The sequence below is a fragment of the Rhinoderma darwinii genome, chromosome 3 (genome assembly GCF_050947455.1).
Source record: "Rhinoderma darwinii isolate aRhiDar2 chromosome 3, aRhiDar2.hap1, whole genome shotgun sequence".
Classification (NCBI taxonomy): Eukaryota; Metazoa; Chordata; class Amphibia; order Anura; family Rhinodermatidae; genus Rhinoderma; species Rhinoderma darwinii.
The window spans coordinates 82023602-82039205 of NC_134689.1; the positions used below are offsets into that span (position 1 = coordinate 82023602).

The window sequence follows — 15604 nt, forward strand, 5'->3', positions numbered from 1 at the left end:
CCGCAAAAAACAAGCCCATATACGACTACAGTGACGACATATACGACGAAGAAATGTTATGGCTCTCGGAATCTGGCGATGCAAAAACAAAAGAATTCTGCCAAAATAGGCTCATTAAAAAAGGAAGGTAAACGCTCCAGTAATGAAGTGGTTTAACACAACAAAGATTTGGTGCCAACATCTTGTTGCCCACAAAACAAGTATAAATACATTCTGACTCAAAATGCTCTTTAATGTGTAGGTTCATTTCTACTGAGAGTTACATCTAAAATATTCCATTTATATACCACTAAGTATACTGAAATTATATACACAGGGTGGATACCAGGGAATTCCGGCCGAAAAAAACAAACCAAATTGGGTGCAGTTTTTCATCCAGAATGTCCGCTGTGGAAAACAGCAGGTAAAAAAAAAAGCTTATACATACCCGTAGTCATGGCAACGTGTCCCTCTGATGTCCTGCAGCCCGGCCTCCTGGGATCACGTTACACCCCATGTGACCGCTGCAGACTGTGATTGGCTGCAGCAGTCATATGGGATGAAACATCATCAATGGAGGCCGGGCTGGACGCAGAAGCAGAGAGATCTGAGTAAGTATAAACTTTGTTTTTCTGAGTTGTGATTACCACCCGCAACAGAAAAACAGCGATTCGGCAGCATAAATTGACATGCTGCAGATTAAAAAACCGCGCCACAGGGCAATTTATGAACTTTTTTTGGCTGATTTTTTTACTCAGCATGTGCATGAGATTTGTTCAAATCTTATCCACACTGCTGCTACTGTATTATGCTGCGGATATTCCGCAATGAAATATATTGTGGAAAATCCGCAGTATTTACACTACATATGGACATTCCCTTAGGATGTTCACATATCTCGATTTGATGCAGATTTTTGAGCCAAAGCCAGTACTGGTTTCAAAAAGAATGGGAATGTAAAGGAAGAACTTTTACTTCTTCCTCCTGTATTCACTTTTGACTTTGGCTCAAAAATCAGCAACAAAATTTGCGCAAGCAAACTTACTTTAATTATGGGTTTTGCACACAATTTATACCCGAGTATATACAGTAAGTACTAAATGTCCATCCAATATGCAATCTGAATTGCGGTAATCATTACATTGGACTGTCATATCTCAGTGCTAAGAAATAAGCAATGCATAACGTAACGCATGATAAAACAAGCTTGCATAACTTGTGAAACTGAAAAAGTAACAGTAAAAATATATACGATATTTGTCAACCTGTCTTCAGTGTTGCACATGTAATTGTATCCAATATTTCTTAGATTTAGCATGTCACCATTCCAGCTCAAATGCATTACCATGTATATAGCCAACTGGATCCTGTCTATATTGAAGGATGTTGTTCATAAAGTAAGGAACTGGATATAGAGAATGGAGGAAATAACAGAAGAAAAATAATCAGCACTGAAACCCATATTTTTGTTTTGACAGCCACATTAGATGAGGTGACTTGTATTAACTATTTCGAGAATATCCTAAATAATCATATTCACACGCTTTCTTTGTACTAATTGTATAGATCAGTGCTTCTCAAACTATGAGGCGGGTCCCACTGGTGAGGTGCCCATCCGTTCAAGGTGAGGTGCCCACCCGTTCAAGGTGAGGAGCAGCTGGGTAGACAGTTTTGACAGAAGTACATAAATGCTGCACAAATCTCTTGTTTAGCAACATAACAGACTTCTTTTGTGTTTATTTAAAAGTGTAGCTAAACGTTCAACAAACTTCTGACATGTCATAGTGACATGTCAGAAGTTTTGATCGCTGTGGGTTTGACCACTGAGACCCCCACCAATCGCTAAAACGAAGCCACAGAAGCGCTGTTTCTGTTTGGCTTTTCTAGGAGAGCAGATGTAGCGGTGTACGGGCTCATAGACTTTCTATTGAGTCCAAACACCAACTGCTCGGCTTTCCAACAAAAGCCGATCAGAAAGCAAGTGGCTCAACGCTCACACAAGCCCTTCGTTTTAGCGATCAGTGGGGTTCTCAGTGCTCAGACCCCTCTGACATGTCTCTGTGACATGTCAGAAGTATGTTCAACATTTAGTTAACCTTTAATGTTTATACTGGGTTCGGTAGACAACAATTTGTCCAACACTGTAATACCAAGACCGGTCGCTACTAAAAGCACAAAGCTGTGCCTGGTATACAATAAAGGGGACACTTTGGCAATTCATCGGTGGGGATGCCGAGAGTTGGACCCCCACCGATCTAATATTGATGGCCTGTTCTAAAAATAGGCCGTCAATTTTAAAGAACTAGATAACCCATGTAAATGCATCCACTTTTCTGTCACATTTGGATTCATCTTGTTGTACACTTTATTAAATGAAAGAACATTAGGCACTGCAACAAAGGCAGTAGGGAATTTAGGAGGGTTTACCTTCAGAGTAGAGATCCAAATGGCACGGAGTTTTCGGATACCTATTGTTTGTATGGTTTCCCAACTTTGTCACCCCACCACTTTCAGAATAACAGCATTTGGAGTTTGGACTTTCCTTCCCTAAAGAGAGAGAAAAAAATAACCAGTAATTAGATTTTTTTTAAAAATACAATCTCAGAGTAAATGTCACTACACACATGATGAGTACTGGGATCATAACATCAAGTTTCCCAGTATTTAAACAAACGTCATGAATGTTTTACCTATTTCAATGATAATCTATGGTTAGGGGATCTTATGTGGCAGCTGACTTTCAACTGATAAGGCCTTATTCACACGAGCGTATTTCATGTCCGTGTTAGGCGCGTTAAAACAGCGGACGGAACACGGACCTATGCAATTCAATGGGGCTATTCAGACATTCAGTTTTTTTCACGCAGCGTGTAACTTACTGCATGTCCTATACTTGTGCGTTTTTTGCGCATCATGCACCCATTGAAGTCAATGGGTGCGTGAAAATCAAGGACAGCACACGGACGCACATCCGTGTCCAATGCATTTTTCATGCAACAGTTGCTAAATTAATGATGAGAAAATAAAAACGCCTCCTTCAGTTTATTTTGTTGACGTAAAAAACGCGTGACATACGGATGACATACGCGCATAAAAAAACGCAAACACGCGCTCTACACGGATGTCACACGGAACTGCAACGCAAGAAAAATGCTGCGTTTTTTACGCGTGCAAAATGGACACGTTCATGTGAATAAGGCCTAATTCTGAGAAAAATTCCAAACTAAAAGGTTAGCTGTTAGGGTAAGTTCACTCATAGTGTAAATACTACGGAATTTCCGCAATGGAATGCATTGCGGAAAATCCAGAGCATATTACAGTAGCAGCAAAGTGGATGAGATTTGAACAAATGATGAGCGGAAAAAGACGCTCAGAAGTTGACCTGCGGTGCGTTTTTTTAATCCGCAGCATGTCAGTTGTATTTTCACAATCACTGCTTTTTTGTTGAGGGTTTTCCCCATTGAATACAAAGCCTACAACAAATAGCAGATGTTGCGTTTTTTGTGACGGAAAAGCAGCGATTCTTCTTTCTTCATCCATCTCTGTGTTTCTTCATCCATGCCGGCCTCCTGGGATGACGTTTCATCCCATGTGACCGCTGCAGCCAATCCCGGGCTTCAGTGGTCACATGGGATAAAACGTCATTCCAGGACGCCTGCTGGCAGGCAGAGGGACACGTCGCCATGGCTACATAAGTATTTACCTAAGTATTTTTTATGTGCAGTTTTCCGCAGCGGATATTCCGGACGAAAAACTGCACCACAATTTGGTGCGTTTTTTTGGGCTGGAATTCCCTATGGCCACCAGGGTGGATACGCTGCACACTTTTACGCAGTGTACTGTCCCGTGTGAACATATAATCTTACAATATCAGTGTTTACTATGAATGCGCTTGCAAATCACGCAATGGCTGCATTTTACCTGTACATTCATATGTCTATCTAACGGAGATCATTTGAGCTAGATGACAGATAATAAAACGGATCTGGTGGTGTAAACCAGCTTTTTCTTAAACAGCCAATTAGACTCTACTGTCATTTTTAGGAGCAGGTGATGATTCCGTTCACGAGCTGTGAATTAAATTGTATGTAACCTGACAGGCGTCAATGCAGTTTTTATTTTACATATTTTGTAATAAATGAATTAAAATGCATCAGAGGACATGAACGTCCTACATCTGCAAATCAGACATGTAACAAATGAGCAACATATCGACGACCCGCTCTCGTATTGCCACCTGAAATGACACATGACACTGTCTGTAGTACACTGCCGGAACTTCACAATCCAACGTCAGGGACACAAGTCCATTGTTTTATCCTGAGAATACTACAGCATTTCAATGTTTCCCCTATGTGATAATGGGGCCTTGTTTCAGGTGGACATTATTGAGACGGTAGCTCACAATGCTAAAACGTAGCGTTCTCACATACGACACCTACTATATGCAGAATTTTTCATTTCTTGAAAAGCCTACATTGACTCGGGTAGCAGGGGCACTTTTATATTAATATTTACAACATATGAACAAGTCATATCGCCCTGAAACACTGCGGCAATGGGAAAGTCAGGCAATAAAAATGTGACAAAAAAAGAAACCAAATCCATGAAAATGAGGTTAACCACTAATAACCTGTATTAATAATAAGTCTAGAATTACCAAGTACCTTAATACACATTAATATCCGTTTACTTCTTAAAATCTACGGCATTGTGGATGAATCTTCTACCTGGTTACATTCGGTACATTTGTCATACTTGAAGGCACATGCTAAGTACACATTTCTTGTCTCATTACTAGAGATGAGCGAACCGGGACAACCGAACCCGGTTTCGGTCCGAACTTCCGGTAAAGTTCGGTTCGCAGCGAATCCGAACTTCACCGGGTTCGGCCGAACCCGTTTTGACCGAACCCGGTCAAAAACATTATACAAATCGGGAGCCACTTATCTCTATCAATCACTGATAGAGAAAAGAGGCTGCTGATTAAAAATAAAATAAAAAGCATTTCATACGTACCCGGTCGTTGTCTTGTTGACGAGTCCCTCTTCTTCCTCCAGTCCGACCTTTTCTGACGCGGCAGCCTGTGATTGGCTGCAGAGGCCTCTGCAGCCTGTGATTGGCTGCAGAGGCCGCGGCAGCCTGTGATTGGCTGCAGCGCTCACAAGGCTGCATCGTCATCAAGGAATGTCGGGCCGGATGTCGAGAGGGACGCGTCACCAAGGCAACGGCCAGGAGACCGGACTGGAGGAAGCAGAAAGTTCTCGGTAAGTATGAACGTCTTTTTTTTTACAGGTACTGTGATCGGTAGTCACTGTCCAGGGTACTGAAACAGTTACTGCCGATCAGTTAACTCTTTCAGCACCCTGAACAGTGACTATTTAGTGTATGTGCACACACACTAATTACGTCCGTAAATGACGGACGTATTTCGGCCGCAAGTACCGGACCGAACACAGTGCAGGGAGCCGGGCTCCTAGCATCATACTTATGTACGATGCTAGGAGTCCCTGCCTCTCTGCAGGACAACTGTCCCGTACTGTAATCATGTTTTCAGTACGGGACAGTAGTTCCACGGAGAGGCAGGGACTCCTAGCATCGTACATAAATATGATGCTAGGAGCCCGGCTCCCTGCAGGGTGTTCGGTCCGGTACTTGCGGCCGAAATACGTCCGTCAATTACGGACGTAATTAGTGTGTGTGCACATACCCTTACTGACGTCGCCTAGCAACGCTGCCGTAATGACGGGTGCACACCTGTAGCCACCCATCATTACGGGGCCTCATGCACACGACCATAAAAACACCCGTTATCACGGGTCGTAATTACGACCCGAAATAGCGGGCCCATAGACTTCTGTTAGCCACGGGTACCTTCCCGTTTTCTCACGGGAAGGTGCCCGTGCCGTTAAAAAGATAGAACATGTTCTATTTTTTTATTTTACGGGCCGTGCTCGTAATTACGACTCGTAAGTACGAGCACGGCCGGCCGGCCACGGGCAGCTGGCCGCTTTTGCGAACCGTGCTGTCATTATAATTATAGCAGCACGGCCCGTAAAATAGAACATGTTCTATTTTTTTAACGGCACGGGCACCTTCCCGTGAGAATACGGAAAGGTACCCGTGGGTAACAGAAGTCTATGAGCCCGTTATTGCGGGTCGTAATTACGACCCGCAATAACGGGTGTTTTTACGGTCGTGTGCATGATGGGAGCACGGCTCGGAAAAACGAACGGCTGCCCGTGCTCATCTCCTGAAATAATCTGTGCTGCCTTAAACTCTGTGGACAGGTCAGGATCCTGTTTCTTTTAAATGCTGCTAGGGAACCCGCTCGATCCACTATATAAGGCTACGCTACAGTGCAGCATTTAAAAGAAACAGGATCCTGACCTGTCCACAGAGTTTAAGGCAGCACAGAGTATTTCAGGAGATGAGCGTGCAGATTCAGTGCTGTTGTGAACTCTGCTCTTACCATTACGTAGCTCTCAGTCTGTTATCTCTCCTCCACTCCTGTCCTCAAGAACACCTTCACATGATTGGCAAGTCACCACGTAATGGTAAGAGCAGAGTTCACAGCAGCACAGAGTATTTCAGGAGATGAGCGTGCGGATCTTGTGCGTGGTGGTGACTTGCCAATCATGTGAACGTGTTATAGAGGACAGGAGTGGAGGAGATGTAACAGACTGAGCTACGTAATGGTAAGAACAGAGTTCACAGCAGCACAGAGTATTTCAGGAGAGGAGCGTGCAGATTCAGTGCTGCTGTGAACTCTGCTCTTACCATTACGTAGCTCAGTCTGTTACCTCTCCTCCACTCCTGTCCTCAATAACACCTTCACGTGATTGGCAAGTCACCACCCCGCACAAGATCCGCACGCTCATCTCCTGAAATACTCTGTGCTGCTGTGAACTCTGCTCTTACCATTACGTGGTGACTTGCCAATCATGTGAAGGTGTTCTGGAGGACAGGAGTGGAGGAGAGGTAACAGACTGAGAGCTACGTAATGGTAAGAGCAGAGTTCGCAGCAGCACTGAATCTGCACGCTCATCTCCTGAAATACTCTGTGCTGCCTTAAACTCTATGGACAGGTCAGGATCCTGTTTCTTTTAAATGCTGCACTGTAGCGCAGCCGTATATAGTGGATCGAGCGGGTTCCCCAGCAGCATTTAAAAGAAACCGTGTTTGTGTATGTGTGTGTTTGTGTATATATGTGTGTTTGGGTATGTGACTTTGTCTGTTTTTGTTTTTATATGTGTGTGTGTATATATGGGTGTGTTTGTGTATATGTGTTTTGTGTATATGTTTGTGTATATATGGGTGTATTTGTGTATATGTTTGTGTGTAGATGTTTGTGTGTGTTTTTGTATATGTGTATATGTGTGTATATGGGTGTGTGTTTGTGTGTATATATGGGTGTGTTTGTGTATATGTGTTTGTGTATATGGGTGTGTGTTTGTGTGTATATATGGGTGTGTTTGTGTATATGTGTTTGTGTATATGTGTGTTTGGGTATGTGTGTTTTTGTTTGTATATGTGTTCGTGTATGTGTGTATAACTGTGTGTGTGTGTGTTTGGATATGTGTGTTTTTGTTTGTATATGTGTGAGTTCGTGTATATGTGTGTGTTTGTCTGTTTATGTGTGTGTGTATATCTTGTTGTGTTTGTGTATATATGTGTGTGTCTGTGTATGGTTGTTTGTTTGTGTGTGCGTGTATATATGTGTGTAGGTGAGTAGAAGTATTGGTATTGTTCACATTGATAACTGTTTTTTTATGTTGTTGCAGATTTTGATGTACCGATTGGACTACATCTACGATTCGTTGGACTACTGCGTAGATCTGCGTTTTTTCAAATTTTAATAAAATGGTTAACGAGGGTTTTGTTGGGGATTTCTTATTTCAATAAAAAAGAATTGTCTTTGTGTTTTTTTTTTCAAACTTTATTAGTGCCTAGATAATGGCAGTTGGCTGATTGACAGCGTCCATTATTAAGGCGGTACTTAGTGTTAGCCGGTGCAGAGGCTAGCACTAACCACCCATTATTACCCCGGTACCCACCACCACCAGGGGTGCCGGGAAGAGCTTGGTACGATCCAGTACCCAACCATCTGTTGTGATGGTCGGGTACTGGGGCGGCCGTAGGCTGGTATTATGAGGCTGGGAAGGGCCAAAATCAGTGGACCTTCCCACCCTTGTAATGCTAGGCTGCTGCTGCTGTGTTGTATCGGGCTGGTTATAAAAATGGGGGGGACCCCCACGTCGTTTTTTTTTGGAATTTAACAAATTTAGCAATAGACGGGTCCCCCACATTTTTAATAACCAGCCATATACAAGGCCGCAGCAGTCTGGCATTACATGGGTGGGAAGGGCCACTGGTTTTGTCCATTCCCAGGCTAATAACACTGTGTTGTATGTGGCTGGTTATGATAAATTGGGTGGAACCCCATGTCTTTTTTAAAAAAAAAATGTAAATAAATAAATAATTTAAAAAAATGACGTGGGGTCCCCCCCCACTTTTATAACCAGCCAGATACAACACAGCAGCAGCAGCCTAGCATTACAAGGGTGGGAAGGTCCACTGTTTTTGGCCCTTCCCAGCCTCATAATACCAGCCTGCGGCCGCCCCAGGGCCCGACCATCACAACAGATGGTCGGGTACTGGATGGTACCTGGCTCTTCCCGGCACCCCTGGTGGTTTTGGGTACCGGGGTAATAATGGTGGTTAGTGTTAGCCTCTGCACCGGCTAACACTAAGCCTCGCATTAGTAATGGATGTTGTCACTCAGACAGCGGCCATTACTAAAGTGGTAATAATAAAATTTGAAAAGAAAAAGACAAAGATATAGATAAAATATTTTATTGAAATAAAGCACCCCCAACACAACCCTCATTAACCATTTTATTGTAGAAAAAAAACCGTCATCGAAGTAGTCCTCGAAACCGACGTAGTCCAAACACCAAACCTGTAAAAAAATAAAATAATGAAATAAAACATGTTGTAGGCTTAGATTCAGTTTAATGTGTGATACTGACTGTTATACCATGTATAGAAGCCTGCCGCGAAGTTGACTTAGATACAGGGCGCCAGCAGACAGTATCATACATGGCCATACAGACATATATACATGCAAACTATCATACATACATGCATACACACACACATGAAAACATACATACATACAAACAAACATGCAAAGATACATACATACATATATACAAGCATGCACAAATATACATGCAAACATAAATACATGCAAACATAATTACATACATGCACATATATAAACATACATGCAAACATACATGCAAAAATAAAAACATGCAAACATACATACATGCACATATATACATACATACATGACAACATACATACAAACATACATGACAACATACATACATGCAAACATACATACATGCAAACATACATACACACATGCAAACATATATACATGCAAATATACATACAAACATGCACATGTATACATACATGCCAACATACATGCAAACATACATGCACATATATACATACATACATGACAACATACATACATGCAAATATACATACATACACACATGCACATATATACATACCAACATACATGCACATATATACATACATGACAACATACATACATACATGACAACATACATACATATATATATATATATATACACACATGCAAATATACATACATTCATGCAAACATACATGCAAACATACATACAAATATACATACACACATGCACATATATACATACATGACTACATACATACATACATACATGACAACATACATGCAAAAATACATACATGCAAATATATACATGCAAATATACATACAAACATGCACATATATACATACATGCCAACATACATGCAAACATACATGCACAGATATACATACATACATACATGCCAACATACATACATGCCAAAAAATAATAATAATACGTTCATACTTACTTTCCTCCTGTCCGGCCTCCAGCGATGACGTTTCATTCATGTCGCCGCTGCAGCCTGTGATTGGCTGCAGAGGCGGTCACGTGGGATGAAGCGTCATCCTGACGTGCGTGACCGCCACTACAGCCTGTGATTGGCTGCAGCGGCGAAAGGGATGAAACGTCATCGCTGGAGGCCGGACAGGAGGAAAGTAAGTACGAACGTATAATTTTTATTTTTTTATTACATTTAAATGGTATTTTCCGCGCGCCGAGCATGTACTGTGAAGGTTGCTGAAAGAGTTAGTGCAGCCCATTAACTCTATCAGCACCCTGGACAGTAGCATGCTCGGCGCACGTAAGTGACAGGTTCGGTCAGAACTAGTTCGGTCCGAACCGAACTTTTTTGTGAAATTCGGCGAACTAGCCGAACCGAACTTTTGATAAGTTCGCTCATCTCTACTCATTACACGTTCCCTTGGGCTTCATTGTAACAGCTACACCTCCTAAAATATATATTCTTTTCTTTCTGAGAAACAGGAGCTTGAGATAGCTGAATGGTGATAATGCGGGATGCGATATACGTGGCTTATCTGCTTATTGTACTGATATGCAGAAATTATTCTTTCAAGAAAATATCAAGCTCTAATCATCCAGTGAATCGCGGCAACATGTTTGCTGACACCAGTAATTGTCTGTCTATAAGAAATCCCTGCCCTGCGGGCGAGATGGAAATAAAATGGGAGAGAGAGAAACATGGCTATACCGAAACTTTCAAGAGACCCAAAAAGTCATACCCTGTGCTTCAAATGACTACAACTTTCTCCATAGGAGAGGAACAGAGTGTACGAGGTTTTATTAAGACTTCCGTGGATCCAATCTATTTAGGGAGCGCGAAGCACAACAGGGGTTTTACACTGCGTGATGATCACTGGTAACACTAATAATACTGATGTCTCCAGGCTATTCTGTTCTAATGTGTAACAGGTTAACTCTCCACCACAGCGCTAAGCCACAAAGTCTGCAATGTATTCTGTAGAATAATACGTTTTTATTGACGTACACGGAAGACAAGTTAAAATTGGCAAGAGAAAGGGAAAAAACTGTGAATGCTTGGTGATGATAATATTATATCATAGACCATACATAGATTGCTTATTGCAAGGGCTGCCAATTTTACAGGCTTCCCTACCAACTTTGTGGTTCAGGTAATACAGTAGGATTTTAAGAGTGTATTCAGACGCCGAGGTGCATTTAAAACTGCATTGAAAAAAAGAATCTTAAAACCATATGCATTTTTAATGCGATGTGATGCATTTTCGCTGATTTTGCGATTAAAAACAAATGCATAGAAAAGAACATCAAATCGAAGTAAAAACGCATGTGATTTTCAGATGTGTTTTTTACAATGTGGTCCTTATTGCACCTCAACCGCAAAGACTGGATACAACCTAAGGCCTGATTTACACGAGCGTGTGCGTTTTGCGCACGCAAAAAAACGCAGCGTTTTGCGTGCGCAAAAGGCACTTGACAGCTCCGTGTGTATGATGCGCATCTGCGTGATTTTCGCACAGCCGCCATCATAGAGATGAGGCTAGTCGACGTCAGTCACTGTCCAGGGTGCTGAAAGAGTTAACTGATCGGCAGTAACTCTTTCAGCACCATCGACAGTGAATTCCGATCACCATATCGAGTAACCTGTTTAAAAAAAAAGAGGTTCGTACTTACCGAGAACTTCCCGGCCGTTGCCTTGGTGACGCGTCCTTGGTGACGCGTCCTTGGTGACGCGCCTCTCTTGACATCTGGCCCCACCTCCCTGGATGACGCGGCAGTCCATGTGACCGCTGCAGCCTGTGCTTGGCTTGTGATTGGCTGCAGCTGTCACTTGGACTGAATTGTCATCCCGGGAGGTCAGACTGGAGGAAGAAGCCGGGAGTTATCGGTAAGTCAGAACTTTTTTTTTTTTTTTACACGTTCACGTATATTGGGATCGGAAGTCACTGTCCAGGGTGCTGAACCAGTTTAACTCTTTCAGCACCCTGGACAGTGACTGTCTCCTGCCGGGTTCGGTCAAAACGAGTTCGGCCGAACCCGGTGAAGTTCGGTTCGCTCATCTCTAAGACACTCCGTTCGGATGTTTATAAACAGAAAAGCACGTGGTGCTTTTCTGTTTACATTCAGTTTGACAGCTCTTGCGCGAATCACGCAGTTCGTACGGAAGTGCTTCCGTGCGGCATGCGTGGTTTTCACGCACCCATTGACTTCAATGGGTGCGTGATGCGCGAAAAACGCACGATTATAGAACATGTCGTGAGTTTTACGCAACGCACTCGCACTGCGCAAAATTCACGCATTGTCTGCACTGCCCCATAGAGTAATATAGGTGCGTACGACACGCGTGAAAAGCACGCGCGTCGCACGCGCGTATATTACACTCGTGTAAATGAGGCCTAAGTCATGTGTTTAGGAAAAATCTGGAATCACACATGCCGTTTTTGTGGCAATTTTGTAGGCTATGTTCACGTCTATGTCGAATATACCGTTTATGTGTTCCGTCATAGGAACAGAAAAATGAAAACAATGAAAGGGTCGGAACTGTCACTTTTTAATAGTGCATTTGCTGATACAGATAATGAATCCATTGTCTTTACGAGGTTTTAACCCACAATTAGACAGTGCATGGACACAGTGTAATGATGGGGATAGGGAAACAGACAAGTGAGCCCTAATCTACCCGCCACTCAGTCCCTGCCTACTTGCAACGACCCGCCCTAGGCGACAGGGTACAACTGGGCGACGGTCCCTACACTCAATAGGTGCACGACAGACAAAAAGACAAGGGTACAAAGAAGGAAGGGACATGGGGAAGTTGCCCACGGAACACCGTGAGCAACAAGCGAGGTGAATGAGCCAAGTCAAACCAGGAGATGAGCGAGGTACAAAAACGCAGAGCAGAAGAGTGGTCAGTAAAGCCAAAGTCAATCACAAGCAGAGGATAAGAGTTCAAGAAGCTGCAGCAGGGCCAGGAAACCAAACGAGAAGAATCACAAGCAAAGAGGAACAGGAAAGGCAGGTATAAATAGACAGAGGGCGGGAGCTAGCTCCGTCTGGCCAGGCTGTGATAGGCTCTCCCACTCCTAAGCCTGCCATCCTGAGTGGTGGAAGATGGAGTCAGTCTCACAGACATACAAGCAGGTGCAGACTGATTACCTATGGGCGTTGACACAGAAGCTGTGCCTGGCAGATCCTTTACACACAGGCAATAGATTCACTATCTATAAAGGTTTTGATAAGTTATGACATTTTCGAAGAAAGACATTTCTATATCAATTCGTTGTATTCTTCAAGATCTTTGCAAACAGTCATTGAATATAAACCTTTATGGTTTACTTCCAGTAGATAAATATCTATTCTGGTCATGTCATGGACACACAGTCATTTCACTATTGCCGCATTGTGAGAGCCATAACATTTTATTTTTTCTGTCAAAGTAGCCGAATGAGAGCTTGAGATTTGAGGGACAGGTTTTATATTATTTTTGTGTCATTATATAGGGTACATATAATTTATTTACTAATTTTCAAAATACTTTTTTTGGGGGGAAATGGAAAAAAAACCAGGACATCCACCATCAAACATTAGCCAATAAGGTATGTCTGTAAAATCTGGAGTCCGGCAGTTTACATTTACTAGCTTCACACATTCTTTAAAACTGATGAATTAACAAATCTATGACTTAGATATCATATTTTGACTGCATGAATAATATAATTTACAGTAAACTATTTATCTGTCAATTTTATTCTTGTGTTATGTCATTATTGATAATCGTATTGTCTATTATCATAGGACATGCATAGTATACAGAACCCAAATTATGTTAACACGGCTGAGTGAAACACCAGAAACATACTAACAAAATAGAAACAAGTCATTGATTGCCCTGAATTTACCTTAAATGGATTTAAATGCACATATTTTTGAAGCTATGTCAAGGATTGGGGACAACTTTGGTGACCTTACCAGCTTTATTACATTCCATAAAGAACTACCTGGGTTTTTTATGCTTAGGCATTTGCCCATCTCCATTTTAACACAATAAAGCAGAAGAGACAGAACCTATTTGTAAACTAATGTGTTCCTAATTCCATCTCCCTTCCAAGAGAATAACAAATAGCAGTTGTCAAAATGAACTATTATATGGATTGAAGGCTTGAGGCTATTTGTATGAGCATGCAGAGTGCCAGTAGACATCTATGTAAACTACTCGCTGTCGAATAACATGGCATCATAGAAGCTCAAGAAGGGTAATTGGAATAGTTTTGGTGAAATAACATTGTAATAAGCTTTTGACTGACACGTGTCAAGTTCTCATCAAGGTAATTTGAGCAAGAGCCAAGATTAAGTGTAATGAGGAAACCTTCTATGGAGTCATCGGTTTCATTACGAATGGTGGGGAAAGGAGAATTAGCATTGACCAGCCAGATAATGAAAACTTGGAAAGTTTTAACTCTCTATGTAATAGATGATTGATGAACATTAATGAACATTAAGTTTCTATTTATTATGGTAAGTTGAATAAAGAAATTGGCCTGCAAATGATTTCCCAGAAAATTAAGCAATCAAGGAGCTATTAAGGAGGGATTTATTGTATGAAATTTAAAATGACAATTTCCCCAATGAATCCTCAAAGTAATCTACGTCTTTTGCCACGGTGGCCTGTCTAAGTAATATCAAATTACATAAACTGCAATCCATTCCATTGTTTTTGCAAGTAAATTATAGATATGAAGCATAACTAATTCAGGGTGCAAGCATAATAATGACAATAATGTACTTGAAAAAAAAATGACAGGATCAAATACTGTGTAATTGTCCTAAAGCCATGTATCAAAACTTTCCAAAGACAATGAAGGTCTCTTGGGAAGCAAAACTATCATCACAAAATTTCTTGAAAGTCATTGTCTTTTTAATATTTACGGTTACTCAAATTTAACTATGGTTGGTAAGCAAATTCCACTAATGCAAATACAATTTTCATATAGGGTTCATGATACTGCTCATAAGTTTCCAAGTATTTTAAAAATGGAAACCAGAATAAAATAAACAGGATTTTTTTTTCCTGTCAGAGCAACACCAGTGTCTCTAGAGTATTGTCGAGATTGATGATTTATCACACATTATAACCCTAATACCGATCACATTTAAGCTCATGAAATTATGATATGCTTGCTATTATTGTTATCTTGCGTGTTAGAGGCACACAGGAGCAGCTTCCATGCAGATTCTATGTATAGTGGATACACAGAAGCTGCATCGCAAAAAGTAAATAACATTTTTGAAAAAATTTAAATTTGAATTTTTTTTAAAAACACATACATTTCATTCAAGAAAAGACTACAAAGGTTTACATAGCCTTTAAGTAGAAAATCGGGCAGCATGTCCCTGCCCTTGCATTAAATTCAGACTAATGGGAAGAACAGGACATGTCACCTAGTAGTTGCCTCTTGCCAATGCATTACTAGGCAGTGACCCTAATATATGTTTGCTGTTGTTTCATAAACAAATATTTATTAGGTAATCTGAAGGACTCTTATAAATAATTACAATGGGCGACTCTATGGCCCGATGCCAACAAACGTAAAAATGCCCGTACTTACGGGCCATAGACTTCTATTGGCCACGGG

At 41.5% G+C, this 15604-nt stretch overlaps 1 protein-coding gene across 9 annotated transcripts in view; it reads right to left on the reverse strand.

The window, feature by feature from the left end:
- Nucleotides 1-15604, reverse strand: part of TENM2 (teneurin transmembrane protein 2) — a 2339501-nt gene that overhangs the window by 899582 nt on the left and 1424315 nt on the right. For 5 of the 9 annotated variants that reach the window (XM_075856427.1, XM_075856426.1, XM_075856423.1 and 2 more), the window contains 2 exons: nucleotides 2407-2526; nucleotides 1325-1384 (listed from right to left, as the gene is read on the reverse strand). In XM_075856427.1, coding sequence (XP_075712542.1) covers nucleotides 1325-1384; nucleotides 2407-2526 — 180 coding nt within the window. The remainder of the gene's footprint in view (nucleotides 1-1324; nucleotides 1385-2406; nucleotides 2527-15604) is intronic. The other 4 variants (XM_075856429.1, XM_075856428.1, XM_075856425.1 and 1 more) reach the window with 1 other exon arrangement.